The sequence below is a fragment of the Suncus etruscus genome, chromosome 7 (assembly GCF_024139225.1).
Source record: "Suncus etruscus isolate mSunEtr1 chromosome 7, mSunEtr1.pri.cur, whole genome shotgun sequence".
Classification (NCBI taxonomy): Eukaryota; Metazoa; Chordata; class Mammalia; order Eulipotyphla; family Soricidae; genus Suncus; species Suncus etruscus.
Genome location: NC_064854.1, coordinates 78730748 through 78758246, shown reverse-complemented (window position 1 = coordinate 78758246; position 27499 = coordinate 78730748). Strand labels below are relative to the sequence as shown.

Below are 27499 nucleotides of genomic sequence, written 5' to 3'. Positions count from 1 at the left end.
TGATTTATCATTAGTTATAACTTATTCAGACACAGATTTCAGATACAGATATAAACAAATTTTGATTCAATATACTAACAAGATTTCAACATTATATATGTTTTAAATGCCTGAATGAAGTTTTTCTTACAATATGCATTAAATAATTGTGGCATATATAAAATATTTAGATGTGAATGAATAGAGAATGTGACCTCATAAAGTCATATTGAAAACACATAGATATGATGTATATATGGCTTTTAAATAACTTGCCTTTATTCAATCACATTCTGTTTGGAATAAGCAATATATGATGAGTTGATTCACGAATTTGTGTGTCATCCTTGTGCAGAGACCATGCTAATCTTCTCTGTATCCTTCCAATTTTAGGATATGTGCTGCCGAAGCAAGCACTTGATGAGTTGATTCAGAAGCATATTGTCAATTTAACTTTTATGTTTTCATATTTGACATATATATTATCTGCTAAGCAATTCACTATCCTAAAAGTTTTATTTGTGTTGATCTAATTTACAGTTTTACCTATATAGCACGTTTTTTTGTATTGGATTGCATTCATGAGTTTATCAAAATCAATGAATAGAATGTCAGTTTTGATAATTAGAAAAGCTAGACATCTTATATAGTCACTTGAATGAGTCTAATGTCTTATTAGTTTACCTTTATAGAAAAAGAAAACTGAGAACAGGTAATGCAATTGCTGTTACTGGTTTGTTACTGCATTTCTAACTTATTTATTGGGTTTGTGTATATCAATTATCACCATATGAATTCAATGTCTTGTTAGACTGCAAAGAAACATGTTATTGAAATTATTATACTCTACTTAATTTACAATGATCTCCAAATTTTTACAACTCATTTTCTGGGAGTTGCATGTGATTCACCCTCCATTGCTCTGACAACTCCTGACCAACTCTCTTAAGATCTGTTTCATGATTTCCATTTATAATTCTGTTGCAACTAGAGACAAAAACTTACAGACCTTTGAGAACTAGACAATTTGTACACACACCCAAATAAAATAGCGAGCAGTCTCTGCATATATTTTTAATTCTTGATTATAACCATGGAGAAATTAAAACAAGATCCAACCAAAAAAGACATTAGAAAAGTTTATCCAGAGAAATGGTAATGATTATTATTTTCTTTAACACAATATATGAATATTTGTTACCTTGCCTAGAAACTTGGTTATCTATATCCTTTGTCTTTATTTACCATGTCCTGTTAAACTGAAGTTATTTTGACAACTCAGTACCTAGCCCCACTCTTTTTATTTAAAGAAACCCTTTGCTTTGGTGAGTTGGTGAGTTTCCCAACAGAAATGTCTCTCCTCTCATTTTACACAAATAGCTTGTTTTGTTTTTGTTTTTAAATTAGATTGTTTTTTGTCTTTTAAAAAAGTCCTCTTGGAGACTGTATATCCACCTTCATGAAAATAGAAAGAAAAATAATATCTTCCTTTGTATTCTCTTTAGTAATTAAATGATTGAACTGTTTTATTCTTGGACATGTTTTTAGCAGCTAGAAATTACCAGTCCCCCTGTGTATTTGGTTCTATATATCTTTTTCCATTAGAAAATATTCTCTAAGATTACCAGTAATGAATGCATGCATCCCATTCACAGACATTTCTTCAATTTCTAGCAAAGTCCCTAGGCTGTTTTCAATATTCCACAAACACGTTTCTCTCTCTCTCTCTCTCTCTCTCTCTCTCTCTCTCTCTCTCTCTCTCTCTCTCTCTCTCTCTCTCTCTCTCTCTCTCTCTCTCTCTCTCTCTCTCTCTCTCTCTCTCTCTCCAGACACAGCATTCAGGATACCAAAAGGTGTGCTAACATAGTGCAATATGATGTAAATAAGCAGACTTAAAATTAATCTCTTTCTCATTAACTATATATCTCGGGTTAATTAACATTTCTGCCTTAGTTTCCACGCATATAAAATAAAGAAACTAATAGTTATTTGTAATTACAGGGCTTCTATGATGACAACTTGAGATATTAAATGCAAAAGTTTTGGACCACATTAGACGTGAAAGATAATCTCTGGACATTGTTTATAAAAATAACTCATACATATAAAATAATTTAAATACAGAAAAAAGACGAAAAAGTTTCAGAATGCTTGTAAGAAAAAATTAGAACACAATTGTTGACGAGTAATTCTGTACAACAAATGTTTGCGGTGCCAGGAACTGAATAATAATTTTAAAAAGGGTGGATTTTTTGAGGATGCAACTAGAATGTTTTATCCCCTTAGATATTAGAAATCTAGGCAATGTTTAGTAAAGAAGATGTTTTCACTCGGTGATACATGAAGAATTTAACTTCTTCAAATATATGCGATCTAGGTTTAAGAAGAGAAGCAACAGAATTTGGTGAAATATGTGATCATGTCTGATTCAAGAGAAAGGGAAAAGTTTAGTTATCATTACTAATTTTTAGTTTTTCATGTATTTCCAATTCTGCCACAAATGGGTAAATTGATCACGGATAGGCATTGGTGGGGGGGTTTGTATAATGACACCATAGAATTAATTTAATACCTCCAATGGTTGTACATTTATTAGAATAGTGATGCTGTATTACAAAATCGCCCCTGAACCTCATTCTTTATTAATGAGCATCCTAAGGCTTCCTGGATGTAGGTCAGGCTCTTTGGAAATAACGAGGGATCACATGCAGTATTTTATGTTTCCAGACGCGGCGCACTGCTGATTCCTATGCAGTGGACTGTTAGGAGCTGCGTGTGGGAGAGAAGACACCTGTGCCTTAGGGACACAGGTGAAGTCCCGTGCACCTTTGTCAGACTTCTCTCTGTCTTGATCTCACCTCTTGGCGGCTCCCTCCTCAATCTCTCCGGAGATTCTGTACCGAGGCTTCTGCATTTATCGCTCCCAACCCTCACCTGAAGACACAGAAGGCTACACAGAACTGGGCATGTCTAACAACCGGGGAAGGTTTGGGCAAAGAGAAGAAAGCTGGTGCACCGTCTGCGCCCTCCGCCCGCCTGCAGTTGCTTCCTGCCAGTCAGGCGAGCCGACGTGCAGCTCACCCGAATGCCGAGCCTCGAGCTTCGCGAGAGTCCCGCCTTCCACGGATCCGTTACCAATGAAGGTTTGGTGGAGGCGGGACGCGGCCTGTCCCCGCCTCTCTAGTTTAGACCTCTAGTGTGAGCCAAAGCCCTGGGCAAGTGAGGGACGACGGAAGGGACCCGCCGGCTGGCTCGCGGGGCCTCGCAGCCCGACAGCCGAATCGCGGGGCGCCTGGTGCCTGGGCCGGTGAGGACGGGCGCCAGCATCCCTTGGCCGCGCGGGAGGCGGAGCTGCGAGGCCATCAGCCTCTGCCCCGCGACCCTGCGTCCCAGTGCGCGGAACCTTGCGCTTCGCTAGGGAACAGTCCGAAGTCCACGCTATGGAAGAGGAGAAATATTTGCCTGAGCTGATGGCAGAGAAAGATAGCCTGGATCCATCTTTTGTGCACGCCTCACGCCTTTTGGCGGAAGGTAGGCTTGCCCCTCCAAAGGGGAACTAGCCCGGGCCGCACTGCTCTCCCGCGGATTGACAGTGGGAGTGAACTTGGGAAGGGGCGCGGGTCTCTGCCTTCCCAAACTAGCCTGGGAGCTGTTTGCTCCGAGCTTGGGCAGATCCAGCACGGGCTAGGGCGTGCAGCAATGCTCCCTTTCCCTGCGCATCTCAATTTGGAGTAGATCAGACAAACCCAGCTTGATCTCGTGGCTGGGTGATATGACCTGTTAGGATCCTTGAGAAACTAGAAAGTGGAATTCGGTCTTAGGGGGTGTTTTTACTTTTTAAAGGACAGGAAAATCAGTTTGAAGTAAAAGAGGACTGCGTAATATACTAAAAGCTTCTTGGGGAACAAATCAGGATTATTTTTTTTTTTTGATGCATCTGGAAGTGATTTTTGGCATAATCTAATTATTAGTCTTTTTAAAGCAAAGTACTCCAATTAAACTAGCATAAACTATTTGGGTTTGTCTACATCTGTGAATGTAGCTGAGAATACCTTGCTTACAAATTGATTTGAAGTGGGGTGATTGGGTACTCTGAAATTTGGTTCCTCAGTCTTCACCACAATTGATCAACTGTTTGATCAAGTGTGCATTTTCTTTTGTGTACCTGTAATGGTAAAGGAGATTTCATCCCCAGAAAAATTTAGATGTCTTGTCTTTTGTATTGTTTTAAAAGGCTGTTTTAATACACACACACACACACACACAACACACACACACACACACACACACACACACACACTGATGTGACAGAAACCTTGAAATATTATCCAAATTACTATATAGTAGAAAAACACAGGAAGTTCTACACATACCTTTCTAAATAACTCTAGCTGTTTTTGATGAATGCTTTTTAAATAATGAATTGCTTCATCATTAAATTGACAGCAGCGCAATTTTGTAGCTAAGATTGTTAGAGAATTACATACAGCAGAACTAAAAGGGACAACTTCCTTTTTCTTAGTGCCTTAGTATTTAAAAGAAATGTTTTCCATTATAAGATTTAGTGGAGACATGGAGGAAAAAATTTTAAGTCTCGATGTATGAGTCAAATAGGCATTGGCTATCTGAATATTTTATTTAAAATATTATTCATAATAGCAATCAAGTACATGAGTTTTTAATGAAAAATTTCATTAAAGCTATTAAAAGATCTAAATAAATAATGTGCAAGACAACTAATTTGCTTTTCAAGAAACAAAGTGGTTTTGTGGAGATTTGAGGGAGGTTAAAGTCAAGTAAGCTCACTAATTTCTTAGTTTTGACTGAAACAGAGAAATTATAGTTGCAAATTAAAGTCTCCCTCTAATTTGTTATCAATCAATGCACCGAAAGAAAATAATGAGAATTGTGAAAACTAAAAAGTTAATAAATGCTTAATATCTAAGTGATTAAGATGCAATTATGCTTTCTTAAATTCTTTACTTCGGTGTATTTTCCACACGCCTTCAATTATTCAAAATGTTCTAAGATGAAAAAACAAGTTGCAACTTGTTAATATTCTCTGACTTACTAATTCAAGTTTGGGATACCAGTTTCTATGGTTAATGCCTGATATTAAGTCAGCTAATAAAATAAGCTTTAGAAAAATATACATAGAGCATACAGATATTTCTGCATCTGGTAAGCCAATCAAAAATTGCTTTGCACCTGGTTCCTTAACATTTCATCTTTCCCAGGAACTTGATTGCTTGATACTTAACGTGTTGGATGTACCTTGTAATTTATTTTTTTCCCAGTAGGGGGAAGCATGTACTGCTCTGGTTAAAAAAAAAAAAAAAAAATTGGAAGGAAAAAGCTACTATCAGAAAAAAACATCTAAGAAACAAAGAGAGATGCCCAAATTTCTGCGAAGTCATAATGATGAAAAAAGAATGAAGGAGGCAATAAAATTGGGTTATATAACAAGGAGACAATGAAATTGGATTACATAACAAGGACTATGAAAACTACACAGGGTTAAGTTAAGCTTTTAAATGTATTCAGGGCTTCTCATATGGAATTTTGGAATTTCTCCTTTTGGAATTTCCAATTCATTTGAAGGAACATTTTTCATATTAAAAATCACAAATGATTTTTTTTCAAAGATTGTTTGCCAAGATTTCTAGGTTTGGTTTAAGATTTCTATAGGAGAGTATTGCTGAGATTCCCTTCCTCCCATTCCTGAAAATGTACTGACTGAAGCCAGTAGCTATAAATAAATCTGACATAGATATTCATTTAGAAGGAAGGCACATACTGAAATACATTTCAGTCAGTGCTCTACAGCCAGTCTCTAGACTGAGTGAGTAATAAAAAATGATCCACATGATTCAGTTCTTTGGACTGATGTTCTGGAAACTAATATATTTAAGGACAGATATAAAACAAATGATCGTTCACAGTGGTATATTTTGCTTTCTTGATTGGTGATAAATGAAATCGATGCTCAGTTGTGAGACCTTGTTTTGAATTTAAGGTCATGGGGTTAAAAGAGCTACTTTGTTATTTTTGATATAAGATGTTTCATTTCTATTGTGTCTGCTCTGTTATTAGTAGGATCATTCCGAGAAAGCTATTGGAAGTAACCATGATTTTATGAGTTTTGTTGTTGACTACAAAAGGCGTATGTGTTCTGAAGACAGTTTCTGGAGTTTTTATTAATTACAATTATTTTATTCATGTGAAAGAAAATTACTCATTGCAATAGGAGGTATTTTTAATATGATAAAAAGGCAAACTCAACACGATTTTTAAAGTTGTACCCTGCCTTTAAATTTTCTTGCCAGATTAAATTAGATGAGATCATTTATATTGTTGCTACTTCTGAAAAGTGTACTATACTGTGAAACCATATACCTCGATTTTAATTCCAATTTTGCCTAAACTGAATCATAGAAACCACCCTTTATCCTACTTTCCTTGTCTCAAATTAAGAAGTTAGATGAGCTGATGTAAATATTTTATTTATACTTTTAGTTAAATCTGGTTCTATAGTTGATGTTAAATGACCAGAATAATAAAACCAAATGTTAAATTGTTGGAAACTATTTTTATTCCTTTTTTCTTTATGTTACTAACATTATATTCATTGCACTAAAGTGTAAGTGGAGATATATACATTATTTTGAGCACTGGGAATAGATTTGTGTGTTCAAGACTGTCGACCTATATTATGAAGGCTTGGGGCTAAATATGCATGTAATTTGAAATTTTCTTTTTCACAGTTTAGAATGCTATTGACAGACATATCTATTAAAATTTTAGATAAAAATATTACTCCATGTTAATACAACCCTATGCACATACACCATAAGGTACCAGAAATTGAACCCTGGGTCAGACACATGCAAATCAAGCGAGTGACTTACCCATTGTTCCCTATTTGTACTTTTTATTATTTATTTATTTATTTATTTATTTGTATTTTGGAACTATCTTGGCAATGCTTGGGGATTAGTTTTGTGCTCAGGGATCATTCATAGCTGTGCTAGGACCTTCAGCAAGAAAGTGCCCTATTCGACCTTGCACTCTGAACATTGATTGATATAATGACCTGGAACAGGCCTCAGAAGAATGGGCATCCTCCATTCACCCCTGAACCAGGGAAGCTATCTATGAAACATTCAAGGTTTTTTATAACAACACCTGGAAGCAATCCTCTATCAGGGAAGACCTTACCACTGCTCTGACATCGACCTGCTCAAAAGAGACTGCCCTTAACACTAAGAAGACTTGACAACAACAATGATCTGCTTACAGGACAGGGCTCTCTGCATTGCCTTTTAATTGTGAGGTGAAACGAGAGGACGCTCCGCACCATCCTGACTGCAATGTAGGATATGCAGATTCCAGGATCTTTAATACAGAAACATGATACCAACAACAGAGACTGTGTGAAAAATAAAAGAGTAATGGCACTACAGACAATGACTTGGATTGGTCAAACTAGTTTGCCTGGAGCCTAGAGTTGGTCTTATGCCAGGAAACTTCAGGAGTAGGGTCTCCTTGTATTTAGGCCAAGGCTTTTCTTTTTCATGTCCCTCATATTTTGGTGGGCCTTTGCAAACAATAATTGCCACTCTAACACTGTTTTTACTGTGCTCCTTTGACTCTAATCCTTAAGAAAAACAACCCACTTAAACTTTTGAGGTTAACTTAAATTAATATGCATGTGCATGGAAATGTAAAAAAGTACTTTGCCTTGGGGCCGGGCAGTGGCGCTGGAGGTAAGGCGCTGCCTTACCTGCGCTAGCCTTGGAAGGACCGCGGTTCGATCCCCCGGCATCCCATATGGTCCCCCAAGCCAGGAGCGACTTCTGAGCGCATAGCCAGGAGTAAGCCCTGAGCGTCACCTGGTGTGGCCCAAAAACAAAAACAAAACAAAACAAAACAAAAAAAAGTACTTTGCCTTCAATATTTAAGGAGTTCCATAAGTTTTATGGCTTTTGATTGTTCTCTGTGCTGCTAAGAAATATTATGTATTACAATTTGGGGACTTGAGGGACAAAGTAATTGTAATGGGTTCTGTTTTATTTTTCTTAATGTTCTTTGGCTGAAAGTTCAAAGTTAAGATATAAGCAAGGGGAATTCTGAGAATTCTGTTTATGGGTGATTGCCCTTCCACTGTAACTTTACCTTATCCTCTTCCTTTGCATCTCTGTTCTCATAATTAAAAATAAAACCTTAAAAAAAGAAAAAAAAAAGGAAGTGCCCTATCTAGTCTACTTTCTCCCTGTTTCCCTTTATCCATACTTTATTTTGATTTTACTTTCTGACTTTCTTTTGACTTACTAACCACATACCCAAATAACTCACTTTTCAAAAACTCTAAATGTTTTTAAATGTTGGTAAAAGCTTGGCATTTTATCATTAGCCTTCATATTTTGCAGATATAGATAAAAATTTCATTAATAGTTTTCACAAGTGTTAATTTGAAATAACAAGTGTATTGAGATTCTAAATAATGTTTACTTAAAATTTTGTTTTGTGCTCCTTATATTCATAATGCATTTAGATAGTGAATTCTTACTGTTATTACTATGTTATATTTGTTGTTTTTAAGGCTTTCAGGCTCTCTGCTAAAGAGATCTGATGATACCTGGGAAGAGCATTGATCAAACCTGGGTTGGCAATGTATGCAAGGCGACTGACTGAACCATTGTCCTATCTTACCATTACCTGTATAATAAGTCTCAAAGTATGTTATTGTTAAGACGATTAGGTTTCAAACTTGGGTTTGAAAAAATAAAGTTTATGTAGTTTTTTGTTATTTTTGTTTTTGTTTTTGTTATGGGGACAAATTAGTTGAGTGAAGGTTTACTTCTGGCTCTCTGGCTCTGTTCTCTTGATCACTCCTGATCATACTCAGGGGTTCAGATAGAATACTGAGGATTAAACGTAGGTCAACCACATCTATAACATTACCTGATATAATATCTTTCCAGTCCTTGCTTGTGATTTTTCTTTTTATTGCAATCCCCTTTGTCCTGCTCAGTTCATCTCTTTTTTTACTTTCCATGCACACAATACTGTCGATACAAATCTAATGCACTTTTTTAGTAGCTCAGTTCTGACCACAGTAAAACAAAGGGAGAAGTTATACCACCTAATCTTGCCAGGTGCAGTTAAGCCCAGCAGTAACACCACTTGTTGTAGGAAAGGAAGAAAGTTCTGTTCTCCCTGCGACATCTCTATTGACATCAAGATGTAGAGACCTTTATTTCTTCTGAAAAAATCCAATGAAACCCCCTCATCACTTTTTGTCTTGGATGAAGAATGGAATCTTCTAATTATTCTTAAGCTTGAAGTGCATGATTACCTTGTATCCTCTGCTGTACTATAGGAAGCCCTTTTGCAATGAATGCAAATAGAATTCAGATTTCGCATTGATGTTTCTTTGGTTCTGCAGGATAGGAAAAGGGTTCCTCTTTACAACTGGGTGAAGTTGAACATCCAGTACATTTCTAATTTTTGGCTGGGGAAGAGTGTGAAATACTCTTATCCGTGTTTGACAAGTGAAGAAATTTTATAATCTAAAAACTTTCTACTTTGAATCTAGGTTGAATATTTTCATGACCAGTCTTTTCTAAGTGCATGATACTGTCTTCCTGCCCCCCTCAGCTGAAGGACTTGGAACAATTCAAGGGTCCAGTAGCAACCCTTAGTGCCATTTTGGGGAAGCACTTTTAGTTTGTTCAGTTAATGAATATCGATTTCTAGTATAGGAAATTGATAATATTTTCTCTTGAAAAGTGGATGTGGGGAATCTTTTTTTTGTTGTATGTTTTTTTAGCCACACCTAGTGACGCTCAGGGGTTACTTCTGGCTATGCGTTCAGAAATAGCTCCTAGCTCAGGGGACCAAATCGGACACCAGGGGATTGACCTGCGGTCTGCCCTAGGCTAGCACTCACAAGGCAGATGCCTTACAGCTTGCACCACTACTCTGATGCCAGGAACCTTTATTATGCAGGGCAATTTTTTTTTGTTTGTTTTCTGTTGACTCTGTCATGTCATTTTTGGGTCTCTTTGGGGGTGGAGGCAATACCAGAAGTGTATAAGAGGTCACTTCCTCAGCATGCTCATGACTAATGGGGGAACTATATACAAGGCAAACATTCTACCCACTGTATTTGCTCTGACCCACCAATTGGTGGCTCTTTCAATATATGACAGCATTTTCTTTTAACATTTTAATAATATATCTGATTTCTATGTTCATAATATTTATACCTCAGTTTATTCTTGTGTCTTAATTTTTTGTGTATTTTTATTATGCCTTGTGAATTAATATTTCATTCGTGAGTATGACTAGGGTACATATATCTGGATAAATGGAACATTATTTTCTGTATTATATTAAAGAGACTGTAACATAGTCTCTACAAAAACAAATTGAGGTCAAATATTATTCTATATACAAACTCAGTATTGAACTTTTGTTCATGTAGTTGTTTTAGAAGAGAAAATAACTTTTTTAGGGACTCCTAGAAATAACTTTTGGTGTCCACAATTTTTCTATGCAATTACTTACTTACTTAAACAAAATATCCCCTTTTACATATGAAATGTTTCTTAGAATTATGTTTTGATGGGCCAGAGAGCATAGCAGTAGGGCATTTGCCTTGCATGCAGCCAATCCAGGATGGACATTAGTTTAAATCGTGGCATCCTGTATGGTCCCCTGTGTCTCCCAGGAACAAATTTCTGAGTGCATAGCCAGGAGTAACCCCTGAACATTCCCAGGTGGGACTCCCCCTACCCCCAAAAGAATTATGTTTTAGTGCTGGTCTACATTTTAAAATTTTGAACAGGATAAGATTTAATTTATTTGTAGAACAAAATAAAACATTTTTCTCACACAAATGGCAAATTTAAGTAAAAGTAAATTATATGGAAATACATATTTCTAAAGTATAGTTACTAGGTGATCTTCTAAATTAATATTAGCATATTATCATGTTGTATGATACCATTATTTTCTCAAGAGAATTCTGAAAAAATTGAATGCCTCTGAGAGGTCACTATCTAAACACACAGTTACTAAGTCCTCATATTTGTGGTCATTTTTAGCATTCCTCTATTACTCACTTTGATTCATAAACACTTCCTTCAAATTTTTCACAATAAACTAGTATCATGAAATTAAATAAGAATCTCTAAAGCTTTATGATAACACTACCATTTGTAGTATAAATTTTATTGGTCAAAGCACTCTTCTGAGTTGAGTACATATTCACAACTCTCAAATGGGTGGTGGTAGTAACTGTCTGAATATATACTATTTGTATATGAAGAGCATAATATGTCTAATTTCTTATTTTTTAAACATTATACATTGATTTAATAGTATATAAAAGATACAGAAACAGGGCTTACTAAGTAAGCAGTTGAACCTGCTGGATATGATAGCAGGATTTGCAGAGGTCACAACTTCTGTTGCTCATAGTAATCAAGTTTTTGTTTATTACTATCATCACTATTATCAGAGTCATCATCATACTAAACATTTGTTAACAACATAGTAAACATGAAGCAATGTGGTATTTGAAAGAAAGTCAGCTATCAAGATGTGAATGTGCGAGATTCCTATTTACTCGAGTATAAGCCGAATTTTTTTGGCAACATTTGTGCAAGAAAACCTGAACTCTTTATACTTGGGTCATACAGGTTATTTGATTTGGTGCGTGTGCACTGAGTTAAATGCACGTATTCTCTAGTCGTCTTCTACTGTGGCTGAACTGAATAGTAGGTGGCAGAACTGAACTGTATGCCACTGACCTATTTAACCCACAATATTTTGCACTTTGTATGAGACCAACAGAAGTAATGAAGATCTCTGCAAACTCAATGATGATGACAATGTCTATGCTGATGCCCTCATATCAGATACAGCTGAAGTTCTGTTTGGACATACAGATTATGATGATGAGGAATCCAACTTTAAAGGATTTTAACCTTTGTGATTTAGCTTGATTACCTGTTAAACTATGAATTTCTGCACTTTATTTAAAGTTTTAAAGTTATTGTTGCTAGTTTACAGTTTTTCTTTAGCAATACATATTGAAAAACATTTAATCTACTTGAATCTTCAATTATTGTAATTGTTTTGGGTATATATTTTTATTTTTGAAAATTACCAGTGTCTGCTACATTTTCCACCATGGCTTATATTCTAGTCACTGTTTTCCCAGTTTTTAAGGTAAAATTAGGGGTCAGCTTATATTCGGGTTGACTTATACTCAAGTGTCTATGGTGATTGTTTTCCCGAATCCAAGCAAGTTTTCAGTGAATTATTGCATAACACAAAAATATACTATATAAAAGGAATTACATTTATAAGTGGGGAATTTTACTAAATACTGAATATGGTTAAAGTCCATGAGAAAACCTACATGTTCTGAAGAATTATATATTGATTGGTGTTCCTGAGTAATTTTGGTAACATATGGTGAGGGTAAAAGTAGCTTTTATTTATTTTTCTATCCCAATAAGAACTGAAGGATTTTGTATGTACTTTGGTAGCATTTTCCCCATGTTTTTAGAGGATAGCTGACATTTGCTGATTTATGTATTTTTTTTGTCCCCCAATTCACAATACATACCCGGCAAGGGGCCTGTGTTGAGGTGTATATGGGGTACCTTTACTGTACCTCCTCTTTCTATACAGCCAGTGTAAAGAACACAGCCTTTGGTAAGATTTGGGAGGCCTTATCTTATCTTTTATTTATTTATTTTTTTTTCTTCAAAGCAAACTAAAGTTGTTTTTTTTGTTTTTGTTTTTTTAAAGTAAGAATTCATTTAAAGGACAAAATTGATTAACATAATGAGGTAAACTAATATAACATAATATAGTGACATAACATAACATATAATATAATTGATATAATAATAATACATGTAAGTCAAAGAAAATTTCTGATTAAAAACACAATTTTTTTTTTCATAATGGCTTACATATCTTTCACTGTAGTATTTTGGGTACATATTCACATTAAATCAGGGGAATACCCATCACCTAATATGTCCTCTTCTCAATCAAAAATCAAATATGCTGAAAATAGGCAGAGTCCTGTCTAGAGGCTTCCAACCTCAGTTTGAGAGAGGATGTGAAAAAAGTAATTAAAATACCACAACAATACACACACAAAAAATCGAATTAAATAACCGATAAGCACCACAGCAATAAAGACAGGCACCACACAATAATCTCGGTTCTGAAATCAAATCATACTCAAGTGCAAAAAAGAAAGAGAAAGACAAAACAAAATAAAATAAAATAAAATAATATTGGAGACATCAACCGTAATCTCCACACCAAAATAAAGACGTCAAAAAAATAGATCATTTATTCTCCTCTTGCTGCTTTCGTGGTATGTGGAAGACTTCTACTTTATCTTGGATGGTAAAATCAGACCTGTTTCTAAAGATCTTGGTGGCTGTGCAGATCAGGGAATGGAGTTTATGAAGTCTTTCTTTGTGGTTCTAGCAGTTATGCTTCTTCAATGTCATTTTTTTGTTTTTTATGTGTTCTAGGTGTTTCAGAATAGTGCTACCATTCTGTGTTTTTCTTTTGTCTTCTGACTTACTTCGTTTAACATAACATGATCTAGGTCCATCCACGTTGCTGCAAAGTCTGTGATTGTATCATTTCTAACTGCCATGTAATATTCCATTGTATATATGTACCACATCTTAATGATCCATTCATCTGTTGTTGGACATCGAGGTTGGTTCCAAGATTTGGCTATTATACTGAGTGCTGCAATAAATAGTGGGGTGCATATGTATTTTGGAATGAATGTCCTTCCATCTTGGGGATATATGCCTAGGAGAGCAATTGCTGGGTCAAATGGCAGCTCAATTCTAAGTTCTTTGAGCACTCTCCAGACTTTTCTCCATAGATGTTGGACCAAGGGGCATTCCCACCAGCAATGAATGAGAGTTCCTTTCATACCACATCCTCTCCAACAAAGGTTGTTCCCATTATTTTTGATGTGAGCCAACCTCACTGGTGTGAGGTGGTATCTCATTGTTGTCTTGATTTGGATCTCCCTGATGATGAGTGAAGGTGAGCATGTTTTCATGTGTTTGTTGGCCATCCTTCTCTCTTCCTCAGAGAAATGTCTATTCATTTCGTCTCCCCATTTTTTTATGGCTTCGTTTGGTTTTGAAGGGCTCAGGTTTCTGAGCGCTTTGTATGTTCTAGATATCAGCCCTTTATCTGATATATCAAGTGAAAAGATTTTTTCCCATTCTGTTAGCTGTCTTCTTGCATTAAGTAGGGTTTCTTTTGCCATGCAGAAGCTTTTTAGTTTGATATAGTCCCATTTGTTTATAGTTGATGCTAACGTTTTTGCCATTGGTGCTCCATTCTCAAAGACCCTTTTGATATAAAGGTCTTCGAGTGTTCTGCCTATTTTATTCTCGATAAACTTTATAGATTCAGGTCTGATTTCCAGATCTTTGATCCATTTTGAGTTGACTTTTGTATAAGGAGTGAGATATGGGTCGATTTTCACTTTCATGCATATGAGTTTCCAGTTGTACCAACACCATTTGTTGAATAGGCTTTCTTTGTTCCATTTCATATTCTTGCCTCTTTTATCAAATATTAGTTGGCTATATATCTGGGGGTTTATGTCTGGGAATTCTGTTCTAATCCACTGGTCTGAGGTCCTGTCTCTGTTCCAGTACCATGCTGTTTTTATTACTATGGCTTTATAGTATAGTTTCAAGTTAGGTAAGGAGATACCTCCCAACTTCTCATTTTTCAGAATGTGTTTAGCTATCCTGGGTCTTTTATGGTTCCAAATGAATTTTATAATTGATTGTTCTATTTCTTTAAAGAATTGTGTCTGGATTTGGATAGGGATTGCATTAAATCTATATAGCAGTTTGGGTAAAATAGTCATTTTGACTATGTTAATTCTATCTATCCATGAGGATGGAATGTTCTTCCATTTCTTTAGATCGTCTTCAATTTCTTTCTGAAGTGTTTTGAAGTTTCCCTGGTATAGATCTTTCACTTCTCTTGTAAGGTTGATTCCTAGGTATTTGATATTTTTTGATACTATCTTAAATGGAATTGTATTTTTAATCTCTCTCTCCTCAACTTCATTGTTTGTATATAAAAATGCTACTGTCTTTTGTGTATTGACTTTGTATCCAGCCACTTTACTGAAAAACAAAGAGAAAGAGGAACTCCTGAAAGCAATAAGGGAGAAAAAAAACCTCAAGTACAAAGGAAAGGACATAAGAATCAAACCAGATCTCCCATTTGAAATAATTCAAGCAAGAAGACAGTGGAATGACGTATTTAAACGACTGAGTGAAAGAAATTTCCAACCCAGGGTCCAATACCCAGCAAAACTATCATTCATATGGGAGGGCAGACTAAAAACATTCACAAATATGAACGAACTTGAACTATTTGTGCAAACTAAGCCGATCTTAAGTGACTTACTCAGAGACGAATTACACAATCCAAACCCCCGATTGTAACAACAACCACGCCACACAATACAACTGCACAACAGTCCTCTTTATCAATAATTTTCCTAAATGTTAATGGACTAAACTCTCCAATTAAAAGACACATAGTAGAGAACTGGGTTAGGAAAAATAAACCGGACTTCTGCTGTCTGCAAGAAACACACCTACAGTTACAGGATAAGCACAGGCTTAGAATTAAAGGATGGAAAGTAATTATTCAGGCCAATGGAAAACAAAAAAGAGCAGGGACAGCCATTCTTATATCAGACCAAATTGTATTCAACCTCAAGAAAGTGATCAGAGACAAAGAGGGGCACTACTTACTGATCAGGGGAACATTAGATCAAGAAGTGCTAACCCTGGTCAATATCTATGCACCTAATGTAAAATCACCAAAATATGTGAGGCAACTACTGACAAACCTGGAGAAACACATGAAGGGAATTGTGATAATAGTAGGGGACCTCAATACTCCACTATCACCACTGGACAGATCCTCCAAACAGAAAAATAGTAAAGAAATAAGAGCTCTAAATGAAAAATTAGAAGAATTAGGGCTAATAGACTTATATAGATCCCTCCATCCCCAGAAAGTAGAATACACATTCTTCTCAAACCCACATGGAACCTTCTCCAGAATAGATCATGTCTTAGGATACAAAGCCAACCTATATAAGACCACAAAGGTAAGGATCATTAGAAGTACCCTTTCAGATCACTATGCAACAGAGCTTATAATTGATGTCAAGAAGAAGCAATGGAGGAAAACTAATACCTGGAGATTGAATAACATACTGCTTAACAACAGCTGGATCAAAGAACAACTCAAGGTGGAAATAAAAAGATTCCTTGAGACGAATGACAATGAAGAGACAACATGTCAGAATTTATGGGATACAGCAAAAGCAGTACTTAGGGGGAAACTCATAGCATTACAGGCCTATGTTAAGAAACAGGAAAATAACAAAACCAACAGTTTAAAAGATCACCTCAAAGAATTGGAACAACAGCAACAGAGAAATCCAACCACAACCAGAAGGCAAGAAATCATAAAAACCAGAGCAGAAATAAACAACATAGAGACTAAGAAAACAATACAAAAAATCAATGAGACCAGGAGTTGGTTTTTCGAAAAAATAAATAAGATAGACAAACCATTGGCAAAACTTACCAAAAAAAAGAGGGAAAACACCCAAATCACTAGGATCACGAATGAAAGGGGAGAGATTACAACAGAACCCCAAGAAATACAACATATCATGAGATCATATTATGAACAACTATATTCAACTAGGCTAGAGAACCCACCAGAAATCGACAGATTCTTGGACAAACACCCTCTTCCAAGACTGGAAAAGGAAGATCTAGAAACTCTAAACAGTCCAATCACTTCAGAGGAAATTGAAGACGTAATTAAAAGACTCCCTAAGAACAAATGCCCAGGCCCAGATGGATTTACAGGTGAATTCTATCAAACATTTCAAGAAGACTTATTACCACTGTTCCATAGGCTTTTCAAAACCATAGAAAAAACAGGAATCCTCCCCAACTCCTTTTATGAGGCTAATATCACACTCATTCCTAAAGAAGGCAAAGACACCACCAAAAAAGAAAACTACAGACCAATCTCACTAATGAACATTGATGCAAAGATACTTAACAAAATCTTAGCAAACCGAATCCAACACCTCATCAAAAAGATTATACATCACGATCAAGTGGGATTCATACCAGGAATGCAAGGTTGGTTCAACATACGCAAATCAATAAACATTATACACCACATCAACAACATGAAGGACAAAAACCACATGATCATATCAATCGATGCAGAGAAGGCGTTTGACAAAATCCAACATCCGTTCATGTTAAAGACACTCAGTAAAATAGGGTTAGAAGGCACCTTCCTTAAGATAGTTACAGCTATTTATGAAAAGCCTACAGCCAACATTATACTTAATGGCGAGAAGCTAGAAGCATTCCCACTAAGGTCAGGAACTAGGCAAGGCTGTCCACTCTCTCCACTCTTATTCAATATAACCTTAGAAGTCCTAGCAATAGCAATCCGACAAGAGAAGGGAATCAAAGGAATTCAAGTAGGGAAAGAGGAACACAAGCTAGCTCTATTTGCTGATGATATGATGATATACATCAAAAACCCTAAAGAATCCACAGAAAAACTCCTAGAAACAATCAACCAATACTGATTTATGCATTTTTTAAGCAATAAATGAAACTGTAGGCCTTTGTGTTTCTATGTAGTATCATTTTTAAAAATTTTTGATGTTTAGTAGAAGTCATGTTTGATAAAAAATATAAATGTTGGAAATATATTTTGATAGCAATGTCAATGATAAGTTCAGTCACTAGAATTCAGTAACATTCAAGCATATGTTAATTATGATAGTTCTGTTATAAATGGCATGATTGAGGCCCATTTCCTTTAAAAACTATAAAAATATTTTTACTTCTTATAGAAAGTAGAATGAATGTATTTTTCTAGATTATAGGTATTTTTAGCAGTTTTATAGAATTTTATGTCAGGTAATGATGGATCCTGACTATACTCAGGAGAGAGAGCTTCCAGGATAAAAACATAGAAAAGAATCTGAAAAAAATTAATTTTGAGACAAAAGTATGTCTGAAGTAATAGCTGCTTTCATTGAACATACACTCTGGCTCAGGGATTACTCCTTGCTCTGGACTCATAAATCACTCCTAGCCTGGGGACCATATGGAACATCAAGGATCAAACCTAGGTCCATCCTGGGTCAGCCGCTTGCAAAGCAAATGCCCTACCACTGTGCTATCACTTTGGTCCTGTGATAATATTTTTCAATATTTTCAATTATCATGGATATGTACTGAGTCTATATAAAATTAATGAAAAATAGAAGTTACTTTTATAATGACAAATCTAATGTAATAAAACTTTACAATAAATAGTATTTACTTATTAAAATTAGATATAGTAATATCTATTTGGAATTAATTTCCTGATCCCACAACATTTCTTTTTGAGAAAATGAATAGAAAATACAAATATATACACAAATGTGTATAAAATATGATAGATATATGTATCATTGAGATATAGTGTAATCTTGGATTAATTAGTTTTAATTACCTATATTACTGAGAACTATATTAAGGGTAAGCAGAGAATGAAGAGACAAGAGTTTGAGTAAATTAACTAAGCAATTAAAATATTTATTAAGAGTTGTGATAAGCAAAATAGGTGGTGGTGTAGGAGTTGTGAGTAAGGAACAAATATAACTGTGGGGGCAGGAGAGCTAGTGTGGAGGTAGGGCATCTGCCTTGCATGCAGAAAGATGGGGATTCGAATCCCGGCATCTCAAATGGTATAAAATAAATAAATTAAAATATATATATATATGAAATAACTTTGTAAGAAACCACATAAAACTTCATTACAGTCTTGTTAGTTAGCATCTAACCATTATTACTAGGGTATGGCCAATAATGAAGGTACTGGAATCTGGGAGAATTGTTTATGAACATAGTAAACAACATCATAATATTCCCAAAAGAATAGAAATACTTATTTAAGCACATCAGTTGCTGGGTATTCTTGGAAAATATAGTAAAAATGGAGTCATAAAAGTGGTTATAAATGAGCATTGTAACATATCTTGTAAAGTCTGTAAAAACGTTTGCATTTTATGCCCAAATCAACAATAACTTTTGGTAGTTTTTTTTAAATTTTTATTGTGGCTGAAGTGAATTACAAATCATTCACAGTAATATTTAAGGTATATAGTGACAATGAATCAGAGGGTGTCCTCCCTCCACCCCTGTTCCCAGCATGCATTCCATATTTCCCTTCTTTACCCCCAGAATACTAGTATAACTGGTCCCCACTTGTACAGCTTGCTGTGGATTAGGTATAAATTCTGTAGTCATTGACTTTGGGTTTGATGTTCAGGTCTGACCATTTTTTATTTCCACTAAATGTTCATGCGAGTTTGAAGAAGTAAGGTGTGTTATCTGTTTTATTTGTAAAGCATTGATTCTATTCTGTACATTTTTCAATGTGTTATTGAAAAATGGATTTGACATAGAAGACATGGTCAGTCCATCAGCTGGAGAACAGTTCAGAAGTCTTAATACAGGAGCGGAATTACAGTGATCTAAAATTAAAGAATTTATTGTGCCAAGTTAATATAATTTTATTAGAAAAAAGATAAGAAGTGATGAAAAATAACGTTTTCATCTAAGTTTTTTCTTAGTAATTGGTTTAAGATTGGTTTGAATCATCAAGATGATAATGAATTAAACAAATTAAAACTGTTCAGTTAGATATATACTGAAAGACCTGTGGGAGGTATGAGAAAAACATTCAAATAAGTGACCTATGACTTAGTTCCTTGGCATATAAGTGATAACTGTTCTAGTGAGTGAGTTGTGTACATCAGAAGAAGAGTGTGGAGTGCAATAAGAAGAAGATTTAGGATAAAATTTCAAGAACAATTTTCTGTAAGGTGCACCACAGGAATATTTTTCAAGTACAGAACCAGGAGTAAATGCTGAGCATCGCTGGTTGTAATACCGCCCTAAAACAATTAAGTAACAAAAAAAAATGAAGAATAAGATTAAAAATATCTTTAATGGATTTGGGCAGCAATAAACACATTCTGAGAAGAGCTGAAGAAACCTCAGTGTTAGTGAGGTAGAGAAATAAATGGGAAGTGATATTGTGATGGAAAAATAGTTGAAAAAATTGAGAACCTTACTTTCAAAAAAGAGGGATTTTAGAAGTAGTGAATTGTTAAAGTGTATGCTGTTGATAGTTTACAAAACTACAGTTTTGTATCACTTAACAAAGAGATTTCCAAATATATTTGAATTATAATCTTTATTCAGGAAAAACATATATAGTGCTCCCTGAATATCCACTGGCTTATTGAACAAACAGAAAGTAGCACCACCACCCCAACACACACACACACACACACACACACACACACACACACACACACACACACACACACACACACACCTAACTGTACTTAAGGGTACTAGTATATCTAACTCTTTCCAATACCTTGCAGGGAAGAGACATTTTGTTTTCTTTGGGAAACACTGGTAACTTGGATAGTAGAATGAGAGACATTCATTAGTTACTATACTAGTTAGTAGCACAATTAATAGTGCATTAATTATATTAGCTAGCAGCACAAATGCTATGTATACTAAATATTATGTACACAGATACTAAGTGTACTAGATATTAAGTATACAAATACTAAGTATACTAGATACTAATACAGATACAAAATATACTAGTTACTAGCAAAGATCCTCTATCAGGGGTCTCAAACTCAATTTACCTGGGGGCCGCAGGAGGCAAAGTCGGGGTGATGCTTGAGTGAAAAGTCAGTAGTAAGCCTTGAACATTGGGGGGTGTGACCCAAACAACTAGAACAAAACAAAACAAAAAAGATTCCTCCTAGGGCAGGGCCACAAAATGTTGTACAAGGGCCATTTGCCGTGGGCCGTGAGTTTGAGATCCCTGCGGACTGCATATTTTTCAATTGTATTTATATTTCTAAGGAATTGTATTACTTTGAGTAACTTTCACATGTATATTTCTATTATTCTTCATGCATAAATTAAGACATTCTTATCAATTCTCAATGAAGTTCAATTATCAAGACTCATATCGACACAGTTTTGTTTCTATTGCTCACTGTGAATTAAAATTCCAGTGCTAGACTGCATCTGTAAATTTATGATTCCTTATTTTGAATATTTGTAATTTTTATGTTGTTATATTAATGGAATTTACTTTAGAATTTGCTTTGATTGACAAAAGGTATATATATATGTGTGTGTATATATATGCATATATACATATATATGTGGATTTAAAATCATCCTTTTACTTGGCCTGCTGCATACGTATTTTTTTTGTTTGTTTTTTGGACCACACCCGTTTGATGTTCAGGGGTTACTCCTGGCTAAGCGCTCAGAAATCGCCCTGGCTTGGGGGGACCATATGGGATGCCAGGGGATCGAACCCCAGTCCTTCCTTGACTAGCGCTTGTAAGGCAGACACCTTACCTCTAGCGCCACCTCTCTGGCCCCCGCATATGTATTTTTGTAGCACTTTATATTGTTCCAACTGTTTTTTTTAATTGTTACCTTTGGATCTTTGTAATTAAAATCTATTTTTAATGTGTGTGTAAGAATGCATGCATGTAGTGGCCACCTTTAAGTCTGTTTACCATTTGTATTATTGTCTTTTGTCTGTTCTGTATATGTTTTATAATATATATGGAAGACGTTTTCTTACTTCTTGCATAACTAATTGATATTTTTTGCCAGAACTAATCCTCTCTCCTCTCAGCCCTTACCCTTCTCCATACAGAAACCCCTTCATTTCCTTCAGTTATCTCCATTTTACTCAGCTGTCAGCTTCTGATTTCGGTCTATTGAAGAGATTCACATCTTTCAGAGTTCTTCTAGCCAGTGCATTTATGAACCATTTGTTCAAACTCCTTAAGATCACATTATTAGGGTCTGGAGAGATAGAATGGAGGTAGGGCATTTGCCTTGCATGCAAAAGGACAGTGGTTTGAATCCCGGCATCCCATATGGTCCCTGAGCCTGCCAGGAGTGATTTCTGCGTGTAGAGCCAGAAGTCCCCTCTGAGCGCTGCCAGGTGTGACCCAAAACCAAAAAGAACAAAAACAAAAACAAAAATAGCAGAAACATCAAAAAGGAAAATTACATACAAAAAAAATTCCTTAAGATTCACTGTAGATTAATCAAAAGCAGCCCTCCAGGCCTTAAGAGTTGTCTAATAGGACAGCAATTTAACTCATGAAGCCTGATCAAGTTTATTTGTAAGATTATCCAGTTGCATATCAGGATCATTAAAGATTTGTTATCTTGCTTTCTCTTAATTTGGGCAAAATCGATAAATTTTATATTTACAAATGCAGTTTATAGGTATTTATTGTGATGAGTTTTTTTTGGGGTGCTCCAAGAAGCTGTATGTCCCCTCCCAGCAATTTCAGCCAAAAAGGAAGTGGTTCACTGCAAGGGACAGAGGATATAGTACAGAGGATATAGAGAATCATGAAAGGTCACTCACATGCAAGAAAGGCCTAGTTTGACTAGTTTCATTAACTGCGTAAACAATATTTTTGGCAAGTTTGGGAATCATTTCCATGATCTCAGATACATCCTTTATATGCCCCCTTCATTAATTCGGCCTTAGTAATCATTATTATGACATCCACTATCAAAGTTCACATTGTTCTTTAAATTAATTTATATTAAATAACAGGTAAGAATGCTTCTATTCTTTATAGTTTAATGTATTTTGAAATTTAACTATATTTGATTTATTAATAGCTTTTATGTTTTAAGTTTTTTATTTATCTGTATTGTTTTGTTTTTGGGTCACACCTGGCAGCACTCAGGGTTTACTCCTGGCTCCACACTCAGAAATAGCTCCTGGCAGGCTCAGGGGACCATATGGGATACCGGGATTCGAACCACCGTCCTTCTGCATAAAAGGCAAATGCCTTACCTCCATGCCATCTCTCCGCTCCAGCTTTTGTGTTTTAAATATTTCATTAATTATTTCATTTTTAGTGTTGACTAGGATTTTATTTGTGTATGTATGTTGCATTTTGTTACTATATATGGTATGTGGACATCTGGGATATTTTCAGTATTAGCTTATCCTAGATAAGCTACTACAAAAATAAATATTCAAGATACTGTGATTTATTTTATACTTATTTTGAATGGAAAACTGGATCTCAGAGTATATGTGAGACAAATTTTATATTATATGGTTTTAAAAATTGTTTTTTTGTTTTGTTTTGTTTTGTTTTTTTTTTTTGGGCTGGACGCCAGGGGATCGAACTGTGGTTCCTCCTTGGCTAGCGCTTGCAAGGCAAACATCTTACCTCTAGCGCCACCTCACCGGCCAAAAAAATTGTTTTCTAAAGTGATCACACTATGTAAATTTTCTACCAGTGATGTATAAAAACTCTTGTTGTTTAATATAATATTAAGTGTTCTCAATCTTTTAAATTCTGGAATTCTAAAGTGGTAATTTACTATGGCTCTAATTTCTGTTTACTTCAGGGTCAATGGTATTGAATGTGTTTTATGCATTATGGCGATTTATATAATGGAAAAAACTTGTTGATGACATTTATATAACCTTACATTAACCTATATTTACTATGTTTTTGTGAACATTTGTCTTAATATATAGTTAAGGCCTTTCCTCAAGTCTCTTTTGAAGAGCAAACTTAAGTAATATAAAATATGCAATTTATCATTGTAGTCAAACATTTTGTGTCAGCTCTAGAAAATTATTGCATACTTCAATGTCACAGATGTTTTCTCAAAAAATTTTTGAGCATTTTAGCTTTAGAATAATTTTATATCCCATCTGTAAGTAATTTTGTGTATGATGTAAAGACAGGGTCAAAATGTTTTATTATTTGAATATACAGTTGTTTAAACTGTTTATTATTTATTCAGTAGATTTTTCCATTTTTATGTGTTCATTGAGATTGTGAAAATATAATTAAGGTATTTCTTTTAATCATAACAATAGTAAACATAAAAATAATGCTTAAAGACATATATCTACTGTGTAATATTGATGCCAATGAAAAGAAACACTGCTATAGAATTAAATAGAATATTTACTTCATTTTAAAATTACATAAAATGATTATTTTACCTTTAAATGAGAACTCAGAACATAATCTGTACAAAATAGAATATAATTTCCTTGAGATAGTGGTTTCAGTGTTTGCTAAATATGACAAATATAGAATTCATCTCAAAAAATGTAAGACATTTGCAGCGAATATGACATACTACAATCTAGTAAAAAGTGTATAATTAGATTGCCTTTGTCTGCTTTCAAAGAAGTAGCGTTTACTATCAAAAATTCATAAGAAATATATATATATAAGTATTTAACATAAAAGAGCAATATAATTAAGTCCTTAATATACTGTTTTTTCTGTCTCTCCCCCTACCCCCTCCCCACCAAGGAAAACTTTTATTTCTGGTTTTTGGTCCATACTCGGTGACGCTCAGGGGTTACTCCTGGCTATGCACTCAAACATTACTTCTAGCTCAGGGGACCATATGGGACACTGGGGATTGAACCCAGGTTCATCCTTGGCAGCTACATGCAAGGCATATGGTCTACGTCTGTGCTATTGCTCTAGTCCCGGAAAACATATTTTATAGTAGAAACATGTAAAATAGAATTAATACTCCCTATTCTTCAGTCTAACATCTGAAGATGAACAATGTAGATCTCCATTTGCTCTTATGATGGTGATCCATCTATGTTTCCTGATCTTCAGTGGTACTCTAACTGCCTGCATTGCTCTCATTTTGAAATTGCCCAAGGACATGAGTGACTAGTAACTTTATACTAATCTCTAAATCTCACTATATTTTGTTAAAAAATGTAAGAACTCATCATGTCAGCACCACTATCCAAAAGGACAATTCAGCAGTGATCAAGACCGACAGAATTCAGAATTCTTCATACCTGACAAGGTATGCTTTGGGGACTGAATTTATGCAGGCAGGAAAGCTACTCCCTCCAGAAAAATTAAAATATGGGTGTTACAAGTAGGGATGTGCTATACAGTTCTGCTTACATTAGATAAAGAAGAGTATAGTTGGGTACAATTAGGCTGGAGAAATAATACTGGCTATATGACTTATATAGAGAAATAAATGTATATATGTACATGTAGTTTTTTATATAGTACTAATTTTATGTGTGTATATATGCATACTGTGTATATACACACATATATTTAGTACTGGGGTTATCCTTGCTAATGATCAATCTGGTTCAATTTCTGTTACCACATGGGTCTCCCAAGAACCACCAGGAGTAGTTCTTTATGAACAGAGTCAAGAGTTATCTTTGAGCACAGCTGATGACACACCAAAATAAGAAAAGCAAAATAGTTGTTTTAAATGTGCTCTTCAGGGCTATATGAACTCTCCTATAATAGTTATGAGAAAACAATATGACCTTATTATTTTCTTAATGGAAGTAAGCTTTTGAAATTTATTTGGCTAAGACTTGATAATGGTTGATTTATATTAAACCTTAGACAATGGGTCATCTATGTTGTTGAAATTAGGGTCTTTTTTAATAAATGTACTAAACTTTTATGATCTTCCTAGTTTAAGATCAATGTTAGTTAAATAGGAGAAAATAAAATGCCAGTGCCTATATTTATAATTTATTTGTAGCTAAATTCGACCAATATGTACTAGGCATGAAAATATTAACTATGACTGTAATTTACTAAAAACACAATCATATCAAAGAAGTTTTATTTTGACATCTATTTCTATTAAATCCTAACTTGTTTTTTGGAAAAATATTTTGTTCACTGATGACAACTTGCAGGATTATAGTTACCTCCAGCAGGGAAGAAAATCAATAGACCAGAAATTTTGGCTTCTTATTAATACATAGGAAGAAGTGGGGTGGGGAGGAGGGAGATTTGGGACATTGGTGAAGGAATGTTGCACTGGTGAAGGGGGGTGTTCTTTACATGACTGAAACCCAACTACAATCAGATTTGTAATCAAGGTGTTTAAAGATATTAAAAAAAGCAACCATGAGATGAAAAGGAATTGCTTGCTTTCTGTCACTATAAGGAATTCATTCTAGGGACCCAGATGACTGGTGTCTTGTGAACTCCTAGAATTTTTTTCAAGATGGTACTGTAAGATTCCAAGTAGTTTATCTTATTTACTAAATAACTGATTAATTTTTTTTTTTTCGGTTTGGGGGCCACACCCAGCCATACTCTGAGTTTACTCTTGGCTCTGCACTCAGAAATTGCTCTGGCTGGCTCAGGGATTAAACCTCAGTCAGCAAAGGCGAATCACTTATTCACTATGGTATGGCTCTGCCCTAACTAACTCTGACAAAGTGAAAACAGAATTGGCCTGATGATAATAGTAATGATTTGTAATAATTCTTCTAAATTCATATGCTGAGGCAATTATTTGAATATAGAAACTATTTTAGTCTAATAATAGTTACTTTAACTAATTACCTCATAAATGAAAAAGTTATCAAAACATCTCTGTCTAAAAATAGTAATTTCCATGTCACTCATTCCATAATTACATAAAAATGTAAAATGATTGTGGTATACACTGTTACATTTTTTTGTTTTGTTGTGTTTGTGAACCACACTGGACAGTGCTCAAAGCATACTGCTGGCTCTAATCAGAAATCACTCCTGAAAGCAGGAACTTTATTGGGTGCTAGAATTTGACCCTGAGGAGGCTGCATCTAAAGCAAGTGTTCTACCCACAAAGGCCTTAATCATTTAAAAAATTTTTTTTTTAATTTTTTTGGGCCACACCCATTTGACGCTCAGGGGTTACTCCTGGCTATGCGCTCAGAAGTCGCTCCTGGCTTGTGGGACCATATGGGATGCCGGGGGATCGAACCGCGGTCCGTCCTAGGCTAGCGCAGGCAAGGCAGGCACCTTACCTCTAGCGCCACCGCCTGGTCCCTAAAAATTTTTAAAATTCAAACTCTTTTAATCCAGTGCAATGGATGTAAGAGAACAAATGAATAATTTAGCTATAAGATTATGCCATTCTATGTTGATATTTTCATTGTTGATGGTATATTAGGGTAAAATATCATTTTTATTTTGGGTGACTGTAAGTCCAAATATTTTTAACTTGAGATGCATTATGCTTACTTTTTTTCTAAAGAAGCTCTCTAAACAAAAACTAAATTGGAAGGTATTATTTTGGAAGTGGTCTCAGGAAGTGAGGATGTTAGATATGAGATAAGGACAGGACAGCCCAGGAAGAGTTTGTATTCAGGTAACAGACTATTTAGTCTAAAACTCTTTCATTACAGTGTGGAGTGTGGGGGAACAGATATAAAGTATATAAAATAAGGGACGAAAGTG

At 35.1% G+C, this 27499-nt stretch overlaps 1 protein-coding gene and 2 non-coding genes across 3 annotated transcripts in view; 1 reads left to right on the top strand and 2 right to left on the bottom strand.

The window, feature by feature from the left end:
* Positions 1–289: 289 nt before the first annotated feature.
* Positions 290–396, bottom strand: LOC126015261 (U6 spliceosomal RNA). Its single transcript, XR_007498145.1, has one exon. It is a non-coding gene; the product is annotated as a U6 spliceosomal RNA (small nuclear RNA).
* Positions 397–3215: 2819 nt separating this feature from the next.
* The window catches only part of KHDRBS2 (KH RNA binding domain containing, signal transduction associated 2), a 412537-nt gene continuing 388253 nt past the window's right edge, over positions 3216–27499 (top strand). The window contains exon 1 of the mRNA XM_049776928.1: positions 3216–3510. Coding sequence (XP_049632885.1) covers positions 3420–3510 — 91 coding nt within the window. The 5' untranslated portion in view covers positions 3216–3419. The remainder of the gene's footprint in view (positions 3511–27499) is intronic.
* Positions 12596–12728, bottom strand: LOC126014779 (small nucleolar RNA SNORA51). Its single transcript, XR_007497775.1, has one exon. It is a non-coding gene; the product is annotated as a small nucleolar RNA SNORA51 (small nucleolar RNA).